Raw genomic sequence first — 22765 nt, forward strand, 5'->3', positions numbered from 1 at the left:
AAAAAAAGCAATGGTATTTTATTTCATTGATGTTTCACACAAATGTACAGTACAGTGAAGTATTAAAGCTTACTTCACAGAAATACATATTAGTGTTGCAAAGTCAAACACTGCCCATATTTGGTTGCCTACCATGGTAATAAAAAAACTTACCTGCTACAATGCAGACAGTCTTAGGTAAGTCCTCACTGTGCTGCCAGCTATGCACTCTCTTTTCCACTGAGATCATCACATCCCCTCCGCTAGCTTGTTGAAATTGTACTGGCTTTTTGCTGTGTCCCACCCCTGATGTAGACAACCAGTCAGAGAACACCTCCCTATAGGGTGCTGCATGGAAGAACTGAAAATAATGCAAGTGTTCCTAACCAAATGGCGCACTAGGCTGCTTCTTAGTTTGCTTATATCAAAGTATGGCCATGAACATAACAGATTACTATTTAAGCAACGCTATTCAAAGTTTGGGTAGTTAAAATTCCAATAAGAATTATGTTTTCATTGATGTGTATGTATAATGCTAAAAGTAAATAAAAATGATTCTGGTGCTTGCTGTATGTGAAAAATGAGATGCTTCTTAAATTATATATATACGTGTCTGTGTGTGTATGTGTATATATATATATATATATATATATATATATATATATATATATATATATGTATATATATATATATATATATATATATGCACACACACACACACACACACACACATATATATATATATATATATATATATATATATATATGTATATAGATTTATAGGTACACACACACACACAAAAAGAAGACTCAATATTTGCCATGTGTTCCATTGTGACTTACGAGAAGTTTGTAAAACCTTCCTAGATTGTAATTTACTTCACTTATGTTTTGTGTCTTTCCTTATACGATGTTGAAAATAATAATATATTTCACGGTGTGGGGTTATTTCTGGCTTGGAGTGAGGTGTCACATTTTGAAGTGGACCATTTGTAAAGCTAAGAGTTACATTGGGTGCCATAGAATGGCATTAGCCACTTCGTGGTTTGGTTGTGAAATGAGCATGTTGCTGAAGCAAAAGTTGGAATGGAAACACAAAGAGGGGCTAAATTACAAATGTTGTCCTATGAACCCAGTATTATCTGTTCTGCACAAAGTTCTTCAAAATTTGAAAAATAAACATTTTTTCTGAAGTTGTATCATTTACCACTGCTGTTAAAATAGCTTACATATGCATATTTTGCCTGCAAAGCAAAGGGCTTTTAATTTTGAGCCAGTTGTTGACAATCTTGAAGTTTTCTGGTACTCAGTGATGCAGCTTAGTAAAGGTAGTTAGTAATCTGTGCATTCCACATGGAAATCATGTTGTAGCTGTAACAGTGAGAAGGGAAGCTGTGAATTCTGTATCACTCTTTCTGTATCTTTCGTGTATAAGAAACCTTGTTGCATTATGGATCAGTGTTTCTGATACCATATGCACAGAATGCATACATTATTGGGATAAAAGTTCAGATTTGTGCATTTAGTGTATCAGGATGTTGACATACAGAATACACTTACTATTGACTTGCTCTAACCTCTTTTTATGAAGAACTGGAACATATACTGTATAGTGATAAAACTACGAGCAAAATATTTTAAAGGTGTTCCTTTCTGTAAATTCCACTTACAGAATGTTAGAATACTGACAGAATGCAGTGATTTATGTTTTGCTCTGTTACACTACCTTGCTGTTGAGTTAATCTGACCTGTCTGGTTTAATGGACCTGCACACATGCTGTCTAGCAACTCTAGCCAGTAGCAAAGTGCATTGGACAGAGGTGTTTCTGCAATTTGCACTTGAGAGTAAATGATATCACATCAGGTGCTAATGATGCACATTTTATAAATGATCTGTTGTATCAGTAGTGTTGATTCTAAGTGAAACAATGTATGGGTAAAAATTGGGTGCATTATACAACTTAATTAGAAACACCAGTGAAACAATGGAAATTAGCTCATTGACCACTAGAAAAAAACAGTAGTGTTCCATATTTGAAAAACAGACTGGCTTATCTCAGTTAAGGCAAAACCAGTAGCCAGGGTGTAGACGTTTGCTTCACAGCAATGCATAATACATTGTCATTTTGTTTCATTGATAAATGTCTTCAGAATTAATGCTTTGAAAAAAGTTTGTTCTCCGGAGTCATTCAATGTGGCCTTTAGAGTTAGTTGTTTTTACCCCCAAACCACACTGCAAACGTTGTTTTAGAAAATAAGCATTTTCAAAGGTGTCTGTCATACAGTAATTTTTAGTTTTTTTATTAGTGTTCTGCTCATAAACACTTGGCCTACCATGCTGATCAGCATGAGGTTTCCTTCTCACCTGCTGCATTTACATGTCCTTTCCCCAGTGTTCCTTAATTTGCTGCCTTTGCAAGCAGAGAGGGTTCTTGTATACTTTAGGCCAGCCTCACCACCATTATTGTGCATTTGCCGTAATGTGTATAGTCTGTCTCATATTAATAAATGTACAAAACAAAACTGATAATTTGTGTTTTTAGTTACCACACCATTCTTCTGCTAGAGTGGTTAGTTGACATACTTATCTGCACATCATTTGCACATGCAAGATTAGTGCATCTACTATATTAACATCGATTTGAGGTTCATCAGGATATTAATACTCAAAATATTACATCAATTAATAAGTCATCTTCACTGACCTTTCTCCCTGTGTGGTGCATTGGTATTAAGGGGATACCAAAAAAGCCCTTTCTTTCTTATTAAAAATGAAAAAGTCAGTAAGTTGTGGTTGGTCTGATTTTTTTCCTCACATATAGGGCTAATCTTTCCATCAGAGTGGCTTGAATATTATCCTTATTCACACTAGTTCAGCGCATGGCATTTTTGTTGTGGAGCCACAGTTTAACAGATGTCCTTGTTAATGTGCAGTATACCAAGGTTACATCAGCCTTTATGGTGGCTGTTAAACAGACGGTCTTTTCAAAGAAAGTTTGTAAGTTCACAACTTGGAGAATCATGTGCACTTATAAATCATTTATTATTCTTTATGCATCCAGTCCAACACTGATGTCAGATTTATAACGGCTCTTCTGGGAAACCTATTTTATATTAGGCCTTCACATTTTCTTTGCTTTCGTGCTGCAAAGATTCTGAATAGTGCAATGAGGAATAAACCCTCTGGCCTTCAAGAAGACATATTGTTCATTCCCATACCTCTCAGTCTGTCAGTGCAAGGGATCTGGACAAAACCTAAATTAATGGGAGGACAAAGATCCAAAAAAATAGGAGCAGATTTTAAATATTGCTCTTACAAGCTTAAAAAGTTGCTAGAACAACAAGTTTTGTTTTAGCATGCATTTTCTGAAGGATATAAAGCCTGAAACTCAAATGTATGTCATTATTTAGTGACTTCAATCCTCATTGATTTTCCAGAAAACCACAAATTTTTTGAAGAATAGACTAAAAATATGAGGCAATAATCTGAACATCTGAGAAATATGGTCATCCCTGTAATCTTCTTGCAACGTAGGATGTTATGTAGTCCAGTCTCGCCTTCATTCTTACCCGTGGGTTCAGAGCTGAACCTCGGCTCCGACTCAGCCATACTCTAGCTCGAAGTCTTCAATTGGTTCGTGGCTAAGAGGTATTCTATCATGCAACAGGTCCATTCCTCAGATCTCGTTTGCCGCTCGTTACGCTCAGACGTAGTCTCGCTTTTGGCCGTGGCTAAGTATAATTTTTTCTAAACTTTTAACTGTTTGTTGCTCAAAAAAAGCTATTTTCATAGCTACTGTGTGTGGTAGTGGTTTTATACTGCCTTTGTTTTGTTTCTCTTGCTGGTTTTGTGACCTTTTCATTGGTCGTTGTTGGAATCCCGTTTGCTTCCTTTCTTCCCACTGGCTAGACTCGTTTCAGTTAGAGGACCTAGTTCTTCCCATTGTCTTTGTGGTCCTTTTGTTTGGTGCCCCTTACTGTTAGCTTATTAGTGTTGTTCTGTCTGGCTAGTGGTGTTATCCTGCCTTTGTTTCCCTGGGCTAGGCCACTTAAGTTAGAGGACCTAGTCCTCCCTTAGTCTTCTTCCCGCCGGTGACTAGGCCATTTTTAGTTAGAGGCTCTAGTTTCCTGTGCAGGGTTTAGTTGGGTCTGTTGTGTGTACGTGTTGTTTTGTACCTGTAGTGTACTTCTTTATTCAGCATTTGAAAGGATTGCTAAAATGTCCAAGGATTCTAAGGAACACAGGCCTTCGGGATTTAAAAAGTGTCTTTATTCAGCATTTGAAAGGATTGCTAAAATGTCCAAGGATTCTAAGGAACACAGGCCTTCGGGATTTAAAAAGTGTGTTGAATGTAACAGTAAAATGTCTTTGACTGATGGGCACTGTGTGTGCATGTCCTGCTTGGGGGCTATTCACCTCCAAGAGTCCTGCTTGTTTTGTCATTCCTTCAGTCCCCACGTACTACAGGAGAGGAAGAACAAGCTTATTTTGAAAGGACTGCTTAAACACTCGGCTCAGCCTTCCAGTGCCATATCCTCTCCAGCTAAAAAGGACAAAAAGACTTTTAAGAAGCGCTCTCCAGCTCCGTCTGTTTCTTTGGAGCCACCAGAGAAAGTTGCTAGAACAGCTTCTCCTTCTTCGGTGCCGACAGAAGGTAGTATATTGACTGTGTGTATTGGCTCCAAGCCTTTCGGAGCCGGTCACTGATATTTTGGATGTTAAGTTGTCTATCTCGCCTTCGTTCTTGCTGGTTGGGATCGGAGCCGATCCTCAGCTCCGACTCGGCCATCTTCTATAGCTTGAGAGCTGTTTACTGGCTCGAAGCTACCCCTTATCCCATGATGCCTAGCGCTAGCTACCCAGATCTCGTTTGCCACTTCAGCTGTGAGGTGTCGTTTTTCTGGCTCAGGCTTGTATTGACTTTCTTATAGTACTTTTTTCTGAGAATTAGTCTTTTTTCTTAGTGGGTATTGTTAACTTTTAGTTTTATACTTGTTGTAGTAGTTAAGTGTATTTTTGTAGTTCCTTCTCTCCCCCTTAGAACTTGTTTTAATTAGTGAGTTCTCCCTCTCCCTCTCCTTATCCTTTTCATGTCAGGTTAGCGGCTTTCCTTATACCTTCTTGTTAGGCCAGCCGTTTGAGTTAGAGTTTTCCTAAAAAAAAAAAACTTTAGTCTGTATTATACTGCGCTGTCTGTGTTTTTTCTGTAGACTGTATATTGATTATTAGCTATTGTTGTCTTTTTGGTTTCAGGATGTCTAAAGAATCCAAGGTGTCTGGGTTCAAGAAGTGCGACTCATGCTGTCAGAAAATGTCTCTTGACAGATGGGCACACTTCTTGCGTCTATTGCTTAGGCGCTGTGCACCTGCAGGACTCTTGTTCTATCTGCCATGCATTTAGTCCAAGAGTTTTGCAGGAGAATAAGAATAAGCTTATTCTTAGGGGTCTTTTAAAGCCCCTGGATTCACCGGCCAAGACTCAGCCTGTGAAGTCCCCCAAATCTTCCAAATCGTCGGCTCCAAGTGCGGAGCCGTCTTTGGTTCAGACTCTACCTGCTACTTCGGTTCTGGCCAGAACTGATAAGACTATCTCCCCGTCGGCTCCATCAGAAACTTCGGAGCCGTCATGGAGCCATAAGAGGCTGAGGTGCCCCTCTCTGGAATCCATTAATTCGGCTCCTCGGTCTCCCCTGCTTCAGAGCGAGCACAGTCACAGATCTTCTCACTCCTCTCGATCCTCTAGGCTCCTGGATCACGACATGGAGAGAGTGTTCAGTAGGTTGCTTAAGTCGCAGGCACTTACCAAGATGTTGTTGAGCCCTCCTCAACAGGTGTCGGCTCCGTCCACTTCTATCGATGTTCCTCCTCTGACTCCATTGAGCTCGGAGCCGGAGTTCATTGGGGTTCGAGTAGTGGAGTCATCAGCTCTGATAACTCTTTCTCCTTCGGTTCCGTCGTGGGCTCCGATTCCTTCGATGGTGCCGTCCGTTGAGAGATTTGGGTGCCAGGGCTCCCTCATTGGCTCTGAGGGGGGGAGTGGCATCGGACCCTTGTCCCACCCCGTTCTCCGTCTCAGAGCTTCGGCGTAGGTGAGCTTGGCTCCTACATCGGCCTCGGAGCCATCTCCCTTGGTGCAGAGAAGGATTCTGATTTCCTCGGAACTGGAGCCTTCTCTGCATCATGGCAGGGACGCCTTCGATGTCATGAGGAGTGTGCTGGCCACTGAGTCAGCTCCACTATCGGCCCCATCGGCTTCATCCCCTGTAGTGCCTGTGCTAATCTCTGCTCCTCCTCCAGACCAAGCGTGGGGAACCGGTGCTCCAGGGCAGCCCATTGGGTGTTTCCTCTTCTTCCGAGGCCTCCCCTGATCATTCAGAGGAGCCCCCCTCGTAAAAAGAAGTGCAGGAGGAAGCACATTGACTCCTCTGAGTCTGTCACTTCTGATACAGACTTAGATGACTCGAAAGGGTCCCCGAGATCCCCCTCTGAAGATGTTTCCTTTTCGGACATCCTTGAAATGTTTAAGCAGAGGGGGAACTGGAATCCCCTAGCCCCTACTGAGGATGAGTCTGTATTCCTGGATGCGTTCGGTTCACGACCTTCCACCTCTTGGGTGTCTCCGCCTTTCGATCCACTTATGTCAGTGGTGGCTAGAAAGGCTTGGTCAGCCCCGGATACAGTGGAACCAACCCCGAGGAGACCTGGAAAGTTTATCACTGCACCCCATGATAAGCAGTTCCTTACCAAAGGTGTTCCTTTGGATGCCATGGTGGTAGCAGCAGCCACAAAAAAGAGTTAGTGGAAACTTCTTCATCTGTCGATCCTCCTAACAAGGAGTCTAGGACCGTGGACAGATATGGGAAGTGGATGTTTGCTTCAGTGACCTTTTCTATGAGGTCACTGAACTACTTATGCCATTTTACCTGGCTTCAGAGGGATCTCCTTAAAGAGCTCGGAGATACTCTTCAAGATCCATCAGCTGAGGGGTCTCAAGCTAAAGTGGTTTCCCAGCTGGCGACCCTTAATTCTGTAGTCAACTCCTCCATGAGGCTCATTTCCTATGCAGCTGATGGTGCGAGTAGAGCCGCAGGTACAGGTGTGGCCCTGAGGAGACATGCCTGGATGCGGCTGTGTAATTTTGCGGAACCCTTTAGAGCATCATTCACCAACACCCCCTTTGATGGTTCCTTTCTTCTTGGACCACAGGTGAAAGACACTTTGACTAGGTGTGAACAAGAAAGCAAGACTCTCTCTGCTGTGGGAGTCTGTTTCTCCACTCCTTCCAGACCATACCCCAAGGGTCAGAAGAGTGGTAAAATGTGGTTCCGAAAATCCCAAGGAGCCTCGCCTGACACACGTAGCGATTTTTCCTCCAGGGGCAGAGGGGGAAACAACAACAGACGCCGCCCTCATGGCAGAGGGGGTTCGCAGAACCAGGGCAACAGATAATCTTTCTCTGAGAAGCCCTTTCAACATCCCTGAAAGGTTGCCCAGCTGCCTGCCTCTGGAGGCAGTCGAGGGAAGACTTTCTCTGTACCCGAAAGCCTGGCAAAATTTAATGCAAAACAAATGGGTACAGTCAGTTATATCCAGAGGTTAGAAAATTCCATTCTCTCAACCCCCGTTACCTTCAAACAAATCCCTTCTAGATGTTCCACCCAATCTGAGGGACCAAGCAGTCATAGAAGTTTCAAAACTGCTAGAAAAAAAGAGTCATCCAGGAAGTCCCGGCAGACCAACACAGATCTGGAACTTACTCAAGTTTCTTTTTGGTACCAAAAAAGACAGGGGACTGGAGACCGATTCTGGATCTCAGCAGACTAAAGAAGTCTGTTCAAAGAACAAAGTTTCGGATGGTTACGCTACAGTCCATTCTACCCTTTTTGGGTCAGGACAATTGGATGTGCTCCATAGATCTTCAGGAGGCGTACTATCACATTAAAATGGACAGGCGCTCCAGGATATTCCTTTGCTTCCGGGTGGGAGCTAGTTATTACCAGTTCAGAGCTCTGCCCTTTGGTCTCACCACAGCCCCCAGGGTGTTCACCAAGTGTATGGCAGTGGTCATGGCTCACCTGAGACGTCGAGGATTCTAGGTGTTTCCATATCTAGACGACTGGCTTCTTACTGCTACTACCAGGCATCAACTTCTGCAAACCAGGGACTACACTATCTCAATCTACTCCCATCTAGGCATCACAATAAACTTTGAAAATTCTGCTTTGTTGCCCTGTCAATCTATCACCTATATAGGAGCAGACTTAGACACAAGGAACATGTCTGCAAGGCTACCACCAGACAGGGTGTCTACAAATCACCAGCAAGTTCAAATTCTAATGCAGAGCAAAAGGACCCAAGTCAGGTTCGTCCTTCATACTCTGGGTTCCATGGCAGCGGCAATTCTTCTAATCCCTTTGGCCCGCTTTCACATGAGAATCCTTCAGTGGCTTCTGTTCACACAGTGGTCTTTCCAACAGCTGCCCATGTCTCACATGATCATGATTACAGAAGCATGCAAAAGGCACCTTTCCTGGTGGATGGTCTCCCCACTAGTGTCTCAGGGCAGACCCTTCATTCAGCCCCCTCTGGTTGCCACAGTGACCACAGACGCCTCCCTGATAGGGGGGGGCATTATCAGGGCAGGACAGTCCATGGCACTTGGCAGCCTCACGAGTACCATCTGCATATTAACGTCCTAGAAATGAGAGCCGTGCTCCTAGCATTGCAAGCTCTTCAGGACTCTCTCCCTTCTGGGACCATTGCAATTCAAATGGACAACATGTCAGTGGTGTGGTACATCAACAAGCAGGGCGGAACCAGGTCCTATCCCCTATGTCGAAAAGCACTCAGACTCTGGCAGTGGGCGATTTCCTCCCAACGATTTCTGATTGCGATGCACATCAGTGGGAGGTCCAACGTCATAGCGGACAGGCTCAGCAGAGCTATTCTCATGCCTCACGACTGGTCTCTGAATCAGGTAGTTGCGGATCTGATCTTCTGCAAATGGGGACAGCCTTTCTGCGATCTTTTTGCCACCCCCTTCAGCAGCAAATGCAGCAACTACTTCTCCTTCCGCTTCCAGGTCACTCTTCCAGAGACGCTCTAGTCCACGATTGGCCTCAGGGACTCCTTTATGCCTTCCCTCCGTTTCCCCTGATACCGAAGCTCATACAGAAAGCTATATTGTTGGGTTGCAAAATGATCCTCATTGCCGCCTACTGGCCTCGACAGATATGGTTTCTGTTCCTGCATCATTACCTTCTCGAGCAGCCCTGGACTCTAGATCCAGTTCCAGACCTACTGATTCATCAATCAGGCGGGTTGCATCAGTCCCTCCAAACACTCCAGCTCACAGCTTGGTTACTGCACTTCCAACCCTAGCCAGGCTTCCCAGCATTTCCCCGGCTGTGCGTGAGATTATTGTGTCCTCTCACAAGTCCACGACTAGAAAAACTAGCACAACTCTTTCATTCTGGGTCCACTTCTGCTACAATCAGGGTTCAATTGGCGGCCATTTCTGACTTTCATGTTGGGTTGTCTAATTCAAACATTATGTCTCATAAGCTCTGTAAAGCCTTTCTAAGAGGGACCTCTCCTTAGACCTCCAGTGAGAGATCCCTCTCCTCCTTGGTACCTTAATTTGGTACTAACCTCTTTAATTATGCCCCCCTTTGAACCTGCAGTGTCCTGCTCAATTAAATTTCTATCTTGGAAAACACTCTTTCTGGTAGCTATTACATCAGCCGGACGTGTTTATGAACTTCAGGCACTATGTGTTCGTCCTCCATACTTGGTTTTTCATAAGGACAGGGTTGCTCTGAGGACTAATCCATATTTCCTTCCGAAAGTCTGCTCAGGCAATAATTTAAACCAATCTATAGGCCTTCCTGTGTTTTTCCCTAACCACACCAACAAGGCAGAATACAAATTACACCAATTGGACATTCATAGACAATTGCGTTTTTACTTGCATAGGACCAAGGATACAAGGAAGTCGGACCACCTATTTCTTTCCTATGCTTTAGGCAAACAAGGTCTCCCAGTTTCCAAAGTGACCTTATCCAGGTGGTTGTCTCACATTATTACCTTCATTTATCAATTGAGAAACAAAGAGTTGCCTAGCAAACCAAAAGGTCATTCTACAAGGGCTTTGGCCACCACTGTAGCCTTCCAATCTAGGTTCCCATGGATTCTATTTGTGCAGCTGCCACGTGGGCAAATCCTCATACTTTTATTTCTCATTACAAGCTAGATATGGTCTCCAGGAGCAGAGCTGACTTTGGTTCCACTGTTCTGAAGAGTCTGTTCCAATGAGCCGCCCAGGATTGACGCTGTCCCAACCAGCAAGATTGAAGGCGAGATAGACAACTTAACATAAAGAAGTTATGTACCTACCATAACGTTCCGTGTTAGTTGTCTTCATCTCGCCTTCCTTCTTGCATCCCACCCTCCGTCCCCCTGTCCTATTGGATCGAGAGGAGTTTTGGTTTCACTGGCTGAGTGTTCTCTTGTTTGTTTCCTCTTCTGACTTAGAGAGTATGATAGGTATGCTCAACCTATTTCTTGGGCAGGTTGTTTCTCTGGTTAAATCTTGGGTTAGCTATTACAAATGAGATCTGGGTAGCTAGCACTAGGCATCAAGGGATAAGGGGTAGCCTCGAGCCAGTAAACAGCTCTCGAGCTATAGAAGATGGCCGAGTCGGAGCCAAGGATCGGCTCCGATCCCAACCAGCAAGAAGGAAGGCAAGATGAAGACAACTAACATGGAACGTTATGGTAGGTACATAACTTCTTTTTCGGAGCCGGTCTCCAGTTATTCAATTGGTTTCTCCTTCACGAAAGTCTCCCTCTATAGGGAGATCCAGATCTCCAACTATATCCTCCAGGTCCTCGAAAACCCTTTCCGATGAAGACGTTGATAGAGTGGTGAAGAAACTGCTTCAGTCATCGGTGCTGGCCAAATTGATTTCGGCTCCGACCCAGTCGGCTCCAGAGCCCATGGCCGCTTTATTGTTTGCTGTTCCTCTTCCGAGCCTTTCTCGGCCTTCGGAGCCAGAGTTGTCAGTTCCATCGGATGCCATTAGGTCGGTCCCAATAGCTTCGCCTGACCTCTTGGTTCTGATTACCACTCCGACCACTCGGCTCCATAGTTCTCCGGTCATACCCGAGGGGGAGGGCTCAGATCTATCATTGGTTCCGAGCCTTCCCCTCGGTACTTTGGCTCGGGTGAGCTTGGACCCGACATCTGCTTTGGACCTCATCTCCTTGGCACCGAGGGCTACTACTGTATCCTCTACAGTTATTCGGCCTTCGGAGCCAGGGGGATCAGCCTTCAAGGTTATGAGGAGCGTGCTGGCCAGGTCATCAGCTGCATCCTATGGCACCGATACTCTGCCCCCTCCAGCACCGGTGTCCGGTTCAGATCACCCTCTATCCTTGGACAGCAGAGACCCAAAGCCACAGGATACCTCCATGAGTGGTCCCCAACTTTCTGACGTCTCCCCAAAGTTTTTGCCTGAGGAGCCCGCCAGAAAGAGATTGTGTAAGAAGAAACACTTCGACTCCCCGGATGAGTCTCTCATGTCGGACATCAACCTTGAGGATTCAGAGAGGTCCCCCAAGTCATCTCCTGAAGATATCTCTTTTTCAGATATCCTTCAGATCTTGAAACAGAGAGGCGGCTGGCTCTCCAAATCCTCTTTTGATGAGGAGTCAGTTTCCTGAAAGTTTTCGGGTCTCAACCCTCCGCCTCTTGGGTTTCTCCCCCTTTCGATGAGCTACTAGATCTTGTCTGTCGAAAGGTGTGGGAAACTCCTGACACTGTGGAACCGGTACCTAGGAGGAGACCCAATAAGTTTTTGTCCACCCCCACAGACAAGGAATATCTGACAAAAGGCATTCCAGTAGATGCCATGGTGGTGGCAGCAGCCACCAAGAAGGAACTTGCTGAAACTTTATCTGCCGTCCATCCACCTAACAAGGAGTCCCGGGCCATGGACAGGTATGGGAAGCGTGTGTTTACCTCAGCGGCCTTTACACTGCGGTCACTGAACTACTTTTACAAGGCCCCAGAGAGATCTCCTAAAAGAGCTAGGAGATTCTCTACAGGGTAACGTTTCTGATGCCGTGGCACAAAAGGTCAATGAATTCTGTTACCAACTCCTCCATGAGGCTGATCTCATACGTAGCTGACAGAGCGAGTAGGGCAGCGGGTTCCGAAATCTCTCTTAGGAGACACTCCTGGATGCGCATGTGTAATTTTTTGGAGGCCTTCAAGTCTGCATTCACCAACGCCCCATTTGACGGTTCATCGTTGTATGGAACCAAGGTGAAGGACACTCTCACTAGGTGCGAGCAGGAAGGAAAAACCTTGCCTGCCGTGGGCGTCTGTTTTTCCATGCCTTATAGACCTTACCCCAAGGGCCAGAAGGATGGGAAAATGTGGTTCAGGAAGTCACAGAGGGTTTTCAAGACACACAAAGTGATTCCACCTCCAGAGGCAGGGGAGGGGGTGGAAATTCATGTAGACGCTGCCCTAGAGGCAGAGGAGGCCCGCGTAACCAGGGAGACCATGATTCCTTTTGCGGTTCTCCCTACCAGCGCTTCTGAAAGGAGGCCCAATTGTGCATCTCTGGAGCTGGTCGGGGGTCGCATTTCTTTATTCCCAGAAGCCTGGCAAGATGTCACCCAAGACGAGTGGGTATTAAAGATAATTTCCAGAGGTTATCATATTCCCTTCTCTTCTCCTCCCCCACCAACCAAGAGAATCCCAGACATTCCACCCAGTCACAGGGATTCTGTAACTTTGGAGAGAAAAAAGATGCTTTTAAAGAGAGCCATCCAGTCTGTCCCCACAGACCAAGTAGGATTAGGGACTTACTCCAGATTCTTTTTGGTGCCGAAAAGAACAGGGGACCTGAGACCCATCTTCAGCCGATTGAACCTTCATTTACAAAAGTCCAAGTTCTGCATGGTCACCTTGCAGTCAATACTCCCTCTGTTAGGGCAAGATGTGTGGATGTGCTCCATCTACCTCAAAGATGCTTACTTCCACATCAAGATGGACAGGGCATCGAGAAGTCATCTATGCTTCTGGCTGGGAGCCAGTCATTTTCAGTTTCGCGCTCTGCCCTTTGGCCTCACCACAGCCCCCAGGGTGATCACCAAATGCATGGCAGTGGTAACGGCTTACTTGAGATGTCAGGGATTCCAAGCGTTTCTGTACCTGGATGACTGGCTCCTTTCTGCCACCACCAGGCATCTACTGTTACAGACCAGGGATGCCACCATTACACTGTGCCAAAGTTAGGAATTACTCTAAATTCGGAAAAATCTACCTTGTTGCCCTCGCAGTATGTCACTTTTATCGGCGCCAAACTAGATACGGTGCTCATGAGGGCCTTCTTACCAGAGGAGAGAATTCAGGCTCTACAACAGCAGGTCTACGCCTTACTACCATTGAGGAAGGTCAAGGCAAAAGTGGTCCTGAAGTTATTAGGGACCATGGCTGCCACGATCATGCTAGTTCCCCTTACCAGTCTACACATGAGGGTTCTTCAGTGGCTGCTTTTCACCCAGTGGTCACTACAGTTTCTCCAGTAAGTGGAAGAGATTTTCCATTTGAGCCCGTGAAAGACATTGATCCTTATACAGCGCCGATTTCAGCAATATTAGAATTTCTTTCTCAAATGTTCAGTCAGGTGTCAGCTGCAGCAACAACTAAAGTGCAACTGGCAGCGATTTCTGCCTTTCACGTTGCTAATGAGCCAAACCTTATGGCTCATAGGCTTTGTAGGGCCTTTCTGAAAGGGACATTGTTACTCCGACCTCCAGTCTTTGGTCCAGTAATGCCATGGACCTCAATTTTGTATTACAGAAGCTCACCGCAGCTATGTGTAACATTAAATTCTTGTCATGGAAGACAGTATTCTTGGTAGCCATAACTTCAGCTAGGTGGGTCTCTGAGATCCAAACCTTATCAATTAAGCCACCTTATTTGGTGTTTCACAAAGATAGGGTCTCCTTAAGAACCAATCCTTCCTTTGTTCCAAAGGATGCTTCTGTTGTCAATATCATCCAATCCATTGAGTTGCCTGTGCTTTTTCCTGAATTCTCTAACAAGACAGAATTTAAGTTTCATCAACTAGATGTTCATAGACAATTGCGTTTCTATTTACATTGGACTAAAGATTTCAGGAAAATCAGATCAAATGTTTGTCTCATTTTCAGACAGTAGACTTGGGGTTCCTGTTTCTAAGGTAACCTTGTCTCGCTGGATCTCCGATTGCATCTCCTTTATTTATGCTTCCAATGGCAAAGAATTACACTTTAAAGTGAAGGCTCATTCTACACGATCTCTGGCTACCTCAACTATGTTTCAGGCTAGGATGTCTATGGATGATATTTGTGCTGCAGCAACATGGGCTTTTTTACCTCATACTTTTATTAGTCACTACAAATTAGATCTGGTCTCTAGAGGCAGATCTTCCTTTGGCTCCACAGTGCTCAAGAGTATTTTTCACTGAGGCACCCAAGATCAAGGTGCTAGGGACGCTGTCCCACTAGTAAGAATGAAGGCGAGATTGGACTACATAACATCAAGAAGTTATGTACTCACTATAACGTTCGATGTATGTAGTCCATCTCGCCTTACATTCTTACTAACCCTCCCTCCTACCCCCTCCTTGAGGACCTGGAGGTATAGTCTGTAGGTGTCAGTAGTCCTTTCTGTTGGAGTTGTCGTCCTTTTCGGTATGTGTGTGTGTGTGCGCTTGCAGCAAACAAGATCTGGGGAATGGACCTGTTGCATGATGGGATGCCTCTTAGCCATGAGCCAATTAAAGACTTCGAGCTAGAGTATGGCTGAGTCAGAGCTGAGGTTCGGCTCCGAACCCACGGGTAAGAATGTAAGGTGAGATGGACTATATACATCGAATGTTATGGTGAGTACATAACTTCTTGTTTTATTTCTCACTGCAGACCCTACTAGGATTCATGACTTCATTCACAGAACCAAAGTCCAAAAAACTTCAGGTTTGGTATGAGGACATCTGTCTTTATCAACAGTAGTACTATAGCCTGAAGGCATTAGGCAAGTCGGCATCTGAAAATGCCACAGGCTACTAGCCCCTCCTTTCACCTCATCCTTACAGTTGAACGTAATTTTGCTCTACTTTGGCATAGTTTTTGTCCTTACCGTTTTCTCATGGTTGCTAAAGTTATTTGATGTGTGTGATTATTTTTTCTTAATTTGCTAATTACAGTAGAGAGTTGATTTATCCAAACATTGATTATCTGAAATATCAGTTATCCGAACCAGCCTTCCAAAGATTTTGGGTAGGAAAAATCATAGTCTGAATATGTAAACATTATTTGAATTTGCTTGAGCATGTTTTTTTTTGAGCTTGTAGCCAGCTTGTGTGTAATATTCTTTACTGTCCACTGAACTTGCTGAATGGTTGAAAGTGTATTTCTGCATGCAGAAAAAAGATTTTAGAAGTTTTTTATCCTGTTCAGTTATATGTTTGATTATCTGAACAGTTTGATTATCTGAACTACCCTAGGTCTCAATTATTTCGGATAATCGACTCTACTGTATGGGGAGTAAAGCTTTTAACAAATGTAAATATGTGCCAACCTAAGATAAATACCTGACTTGTATGTAATGTTTAGGCGAAGAGCATTTCACTGCTGCTTGTAATATTTGTAAGTTGTTTATGCCTGTAACTATTCCCATCTGTAATAGTTACACCTATAACTGTTACAGATGGGAAACATTTGTTTAGGATGTGCGTCTTCTCCTGATAAGGCTTCATCTTGGAGCACTGCTTCAGGGCTGGCCATTACTTCAGTCAGATGAGTTTTTGAATTGCAACCCTTGTGTTAGTCCATCCATCCATCCACAACCCCCTTTTTCCCATTTTTTGCACATGGGTTGTGGTGTCACTTCAGTAATGACAATCACCTAGAGCCAAGGTTTACACTTCCAGTTGGCTAGCCCTCCGCGGTAGTTCTTCCACACCACACTCACATGAACACTCATACCTATGGCCAATTTAGTGTGTCCAGTCCACCTACTGCATGTCTTTGGAATGTGGGAGGAAACCAGAGCACCCAGAGGAAATCCATGCGAACACAGGGAGAAGATGCGGACTCCCCATAGAAGGCAACCCAGCTGAGAATTGAACAGGGGACCTCTTACTATGAGGCAACAATGCTATCTGCTTATGCCAGTGTGCCTCCCTGTACATGGGGAGTTGGTGTAATGGTTAAGATGTTTACCTTATAAACACAAGGTCCAGTGTTTGATTACCAGCTTTGAAAGGATAATTGGCTAAGGTTAAAATGGCCAACAAGGGCAACTATCCTTGTGCTTACCTATGAACATGTGTTATCCCATCAGACTCAGTATCCCACGAAGGTGGAGTGCCATTGGAAACTGAACCCTCATTTATCCCTGAGGCAGGTACTGAGGCTAACCTCAATCAGTCTATCAGACTGCCTATATTTCCTAGTTCCTGTTAGCCCAAGTGAATTGTACATTTTATGAAAGTTCATAGCTCAAATTTTGTTTGGCTAGAACCAAGGAAAGACATGCAGTTTGTGTTCTTCTGTGGTAAGAAACTGGATTCTAAAATTCAAAAATTACTTTAATCCAGACAGTTGACTGATTTGCTTTAAATTCTTTGATGAGTGGCACATAAATTCTTCCCTTTTGTGTTTAGAGCTCACTCAAGAAGGGCAATGCTTATCTCTTGGGCATTTTACAAAAAATGCATCCTTAGGTAATATTTGTGCAGTGGCTACATGGGCTTCACTGAATACTTGTAAGACACCAAAGCTGCATGTAATCTCTACATTTTGGTGTTCCTTCTTACCAACATTTATTAGAAGTATGTTCCTTAAAGGTCACCACACCAGAGGGTATGCTTGGGACTCTTGTCCTACTGTTGATGAAGATGGACCTCCTCATGACCTGTAAAATAGTTATGCACTTACAGTAATATTAGAGCTGGTAGAGCAAGTTCATCCTTGTCAGCGTATTTAACCTCCTTCTCCATGCCTTAATACTGAACTGGTCTGGACGTCTGTTAGTGCTTATTCTATTTGTTTTTGCTCTGATTTAGTACAGCATAACTGAGATTTTAAGAAGCTGCTTTGCAAAGCACTATAGGTAAAGAGGAGGGGGTAAGAAGCCTGGGAAGTTTCACATGCACAGTTTCATACTGCTGATCAGGATGCAATTACTCATCCAGATATGATATAGAAAGTGCATGCCTTTTGTTATCGCAAATACTATCCTGCCATAAAATTAGCCCAGATCAACCAAAACACAATAAATTAGCATTTTTTGCTGGGGGAGGTGGACACTCTCATGGTTCTCTTTGAGTCATCAGATATTGTGAATAGGTAAATTACTGTGCCAACATCTTCCGGAAATGCAGCTCTTAATATAAAGAAGTAGCATTTTTAGATGTTTTTGCTTGATGGATTTATTTTCTTCAAATTATTTTTTTCCATATTAATACTACCCACTGCATTGACTACCTCCAATACCCTATGGTTTGGGAATCGAGGTAAGGAAGTATCCAGCCCAGACTGTCAGGGAAGACTGTTTGTAAACTGAATTCAGTAGTCGCTCTAGTTTGAAGAGAACTGGCTGCTACTATCATAGTTTGAGAACTCTCTTATGTTGACTGTATGTTGACTTTTTACCCAAAGGAATGTTGGTTTGTTTGTCTGACTGAAACTCTGCTTCTCCAGAGACTTCTCAGAATGGTAATGTAGATGAAAAACCTGGAAATGAAAACACTGAAGGTAGGTCGTATTTGTTTTGCAGTGTCAAGTGTGAAACACTATACTGGCTGTTTTAAAACATTGATTTACAGTGCTTAACATCTTGTTATGTATCAGTTTGTGAAATGATTTCCTTATATTTATAGATTTTATACTAAGTTGTACTTAAGGGTAAAATATTAGGAATTAATTTATGATCAAGCCAGCTTTGTTGAAGTTTTGAATTGGACTACTGCATCTTGTAGTATTTGCAATGTGTTTTTATATTTCTTTCAAAGATATAAAAAAGATCCTTAACTCCTTGCAGTTTGCTCGGCATAAGAAGTTTGTTAATGATTATATATTATACTACGGTGGGAAAAAAGAAGAATTCAGGAGGTCCACGTAAGTAAAATGGATGAATCATCTGTTACATTATACATTTGTAATTGTAAGAAAGGGACCTGACTGACAATATTCCAGGCCATAAGATTTTTTTGTTACAAATGCATACTGGAATCCACAGAAATACCATTTAATTCCAGTAATTTTTATTTAGTGTTCTTCGTCAAATATTCTAATAAATTCATCTGTTAAGTAAAGCATGCTGTAGATAGTTATCTTTATCTGCGGTAACCCATGTCTGTGTTACTTGGTGAACTGGTGTCTTCTTTGTCCATTCCTCAACCAGTGGGCTTTGGTTCCAACTTTGGCCACTTTATTAGACTTTGTATAGCTCGAGCTTCTCCCCTTACCCATAATCCTCTCTTTTCCTGAATTACCTCAGATCTCAGTTTTCTCTTCAGCATTTTGTCATGGTCACCTATAGCTTGAATAGCTTATCGTGACAGATAACCATTTTTCTTATGTACCATAGTTCTTGTTCTGCAGTGTTACCTAATTTTCTTCCTCCCCATTTAAAAAAAAAAAAAAAGCTTATCTACTGCTATTTGTCATTGGGCCTTGTGCCCTTTGCTTGCCTCTGTTACCTAACAGTTGGAACTTCTCCCATATACCATTGTTGGTATCTCCTTATTGCTGCTGTTATATACCTTTCTTGGTATTAGGTGTTCTTATTGTTGGTAGTTCTCTGTTCTTTTCTTTGTTTCAGTAGATATATATATATATATATATATATATATATATATATATATATATATATGTATGTATGTGTTTTTGTTGTGGTTGTTCTTGTTGTGATGCTTAGTTTGATTTGTCAGATAAACTAACTGGCTTCAAAAATTCCTCTTCATGTGGGCACAAAATTCCTGACACAGACGCTCGCTCTGAGTGTGTCTGTTGCCTCGGAGCAGGTCATCTTGCCACTGACTGAGATATGCGCAGGTTTTAACCATAGAGCACTGGTGCAGCACAAATACAAATTGATATTGAAAGGTTTGCTTCCCTGCTTTTATTCATTTGGAGCTTCCTCCACCTCCAAGAAATCTTCACGGTCTACCAAGGGAGATGTAGCTGATAAGACTAAGGATTTGAGGAAGCATTCCTCCAATCACTCTCCTCCTCCTTCTTCTGACTTGGCAGCACCCAAGAAGGTCACAAAATCATTGAGTCTTGACTGTTCCTCGGATCTGACTCCAGCCAAGTCAAAGTCTTCACTTACAAGATCTAAATTCTCTCCAGAGCTTGTTTCTTTGCATATACACTCACCTTTATTGCAAGAGACACCTTGGAGGATGCCAAAACCAACCATGACCTCTTCATTCCTCATATCATCTAGAAACCTAACAGAGTCAGATGTGGAAAAGATGATGAGAAGGTTTCGTAGAACCCAGATTCATTTGGGAATTATTTGGCTCCAACTCCCATCAGACTTATGAGCCTACTACCAGTTCAACCCCAGCTTTTGATTCCTACTCCAATCCATCCCCAGTTTTGGAGCCTACGGACCCAAGAATTCCGAGCTTGTCTATGCTGAATCCTAAAGCTTAGCCTTAGTTGACTCCGACAGCTTCTCTGATCCAGGCAGCCCCTACTCTGTTGGAGCCAGAAAGATCTCAGAGCCACAGAGTCTGCACTAGAACTGGTGGATTGGGTTTGACTCTGATGTTTTCAGAGCCATCCCTTCCACTCAGGCCTTGGTACTGGACAGCTTAGCTCCAATCTCTGTGTGGAGGCAGGATCTTGGGGAGGCTGAGTTTCATTCTGGGCAGGTAGCTTTGGCTCCTAGTAGTTCTGGGCTTGATTCCCTTATGGGCTGTAACTTTGGGGTAGTTGAGAGAGCATTTTCCACCTCTGTGGATAATACATTCTTGCCCCCCTCAGGTCCACCGCCTCCTCAGCTGTCCAGTTTGGATCGTGAGTCTTTTCATCCTGTCCCTTTGGGACAGCTGGTACGACCAAGCATGGAGACAGTCCTCATTCAGGACTCTGCTGGCACTTCATATTCCTCCTAGGAATCTCCCACAGTAGAACCCTTCTCGGATGTGTACATCTAAAAGCAGGCACACAGACTCCCTACAGGAGTCTTTAACTGAAGATATTAACTTTGGTGAAGGGGAGAGATCCTTCAGATCACCCCTTGAGAACATCTATTTTGGTGAAATCCTCGAACGTTTGAGACAGAAAGGTGGTTGGTCTTCCGTTCCCCCTTCCCAGGAGGAGTCAGTGTTTCTCAAGGCTTTCAGAGCCAAGTCAGCTACATCCTGGCTACATCCTAGGTAGTCCCACCCCCCCCTCCGGTGGATGCAGTGGTGGACCTCATCTCCTGCTGGGCATGGATGGATCCGGATGTCACAGAGCCTATCACCAAGAGGCCAGTTAAGTATCTCATTCTGCCGAAGGGTAGGGCCCATTGGAGCAAGGATCCCCTAGTGCTGCGGTGGTAGCAATGGCCACCAAGAAAGAAAAGCATGCTGTAGATGGTTACAGAAAATCACATTGTGAAATTTTGATCTGTGATAACACCAGGTTACACAGACACTGGTTTTGTGAGACTGTGGAGAAGTTATAAATGGCTAAGAGGCAAGTTGAAGGCAAAGGGCTGCATTGGTAGGTATAGTGTGGTAGCTGTTGGGAAAAGGTAACACAGTTTTAATTTCTGGTTTTCATGATGAGGTTGGAATTGTTTTTATCAAAGTGAGGACATTTTCATCATTGTTGTAGAGACATCAGTGTTGGCATTTTCGACAGCTGCTGTCAAGTTCCCAGCTGCCCTGTAATTCATTCATTAACATGAAGACTGCTGTTAATATCTGTTGTTAATGTCACTTTGTTATTGTCCATTGTATTTTGAGTATTTGCAAATTGTATATCTGTGACAGAAAGCTACATGATACTACTGAGTAGTTAGGACATCTCATCACATTTATTTATATTCAGTGAAGCTGTGTTTTAAGGAGTAAGAGTAAAATCAGTGCAAAGAAGTACACAAAATGATTTTTCATTTTAGTACAAAGACATGGTTGCATCATTAATTTGTTTTCCTAATTTGACCTCTGTTTTTTTTCTTACTATCTGTTATTGTAAGGCATAACATGACTTTCTGTAGTATTGCATGTATCATTGCAAATAGATGTTGACTGCTGTGTGTATATCTGGTTACTGAATCTTCAGTAACAGGAATCTTGAAAAGGTAGTGTTCTTAAATTTAAGAATAGATTTGCACCAAACAGTTAATCTCAGATTGTAAACACTTTTATTAAAACATTGCACATTTAAAATGTAGGAGGAGCAGTTGAAAGTAGCTTGCACATTTATATGCAGGATAATCAGCCAGTTCTTATTGGAGATCCTTAACTCCTTACAGTATACTCAGAATGGAGAGATGACATCAGCAAAAAAGGATAATAGTATTGCTAAAATTGAATTTGTCTTCAAATCTTGGTGAGTACCTTCATGTGGCGGACACTGTTTTCACAAAATGTCACCACTATAGACTGTATTTTATATCATGGTAGGTTAAAAAATAAAAAAAGACAGCTGAGTGCACAGGTCCAAGATTTAAAAAAAGTGCCCAGTCCTGTTGCATGCACTGATGCCAGGACTAGAAACAAATGGCAGTGTATAATCCTCAAGACACAAACATTCCTACAATGGGGTTAAGCCAGGCTTAGAGAACGTTGCCCCCTGCAAACCATTGTAGAATGAAGTAGTAGTTCATAAAAACCTCAAAACTGACATGGCAAAAAAAAAAAAAAGAGCCGTGAAAATGACAGAGTGGACTATTGAGGATAAGGAAGAAATTATGTATTGTTACATTTATGCAAGAAGCCCTGCATTTTCAGATAGAAGATATTCAGAAAGAGAGAAATTGGAAGAAGGAAAAATACTTACATGAGAAAACTGTGAAAAGCTTCAAATGAAAGTTTGTGTTCATTAATACAACACATCCATGGAAAATATGTAGACAAAAATTTTGAGCCGTCTCGAAAAAAAGCAAAGACCAAGGAAGTACAAAAATATGAAGAACAAAGCCGAGAGATTTTTTGAAGGGTATAAAAAAAGAAAAATAAGCATGGGAATGAAAAGAAATGTGATATGGTACAACATTTATGCAAAGTGGAAAGCCAAACTAATCAATTAAAAAAAGCAGCTCCAAATATATTTGAAGAGAAATACGGGCAAAGGCTTCTGGATATGGAGAATTTCACATTTCCAAAAATAAAGCAGAGAGAAAATGTACAGCAGAGGATTAGTAAGGTAGAATTTAAACTAATAGAAAAAGTCATGGATTATCTGCAAAGTGAAGGATTTAGTATAAAAAATCCAGCACAGGTAATATTACAGCATGATGGAATAATGAGTTCTGAAAGCCTTCCAGGTGTAGCATCTCTAAGCCACTGAGGACCTGATCGCTTTGGGTCCCCCCCCCCCCCACACACACACTTGTGTGAGCAAGGAATCCTCTCACTCCAGTCAAAAACAAAGAAAACTCTAACCAGCAATCATCCAAAAATAGACTGCAGCCCCTGGTTTAACTCCAGGAACCTTGTTGTTGCCACTTGTGTAGTTGCCACTGAGGACCTGATCGCTTTGGGCCCCCCCCCCCGC

General features: G+C 43.1%; 1 protein-coding gene across 2 annotated transcripts in view; it reads left to right on the plus strand.

The window, feature by feature from the left end:
* The window catches only part of LOC122789315 (protein FRA10AC1 homolog), a 768378-nt gene that overhangs the window by 312583 nt on the left and 433030 nt on the right, over positions 1 to 22765 (plus strand). For both annotated transcript variants that reach the window (XM_044056666.1, XM_044056665.1), the window contains exon 5: positions 18084 to 18160. In XM_044056666.1, the coding sequence (XP_043912601.1) occupies positions 18084 to 18160 (77 nt within the window). The remainder of the gene's footprint in view (positions 1 to 18083; positions 18161 to 22765) is intronic.

Source organism: Protopterus annectens, chromosome 14.part0 (assembly GCF_019279795.1).
Source record: "Protopterus annectens isolate FY-2018-M chromosome 14.part0, PAN1.0, whole genome shotgun sequence".
Classification (NCBI taxonomy): domain Eukaryota; kingdom Metazoa; phylum Chordata; order Ceratodontiformes; family Protopteridae; genus Protopterus; species Protopterus annectens.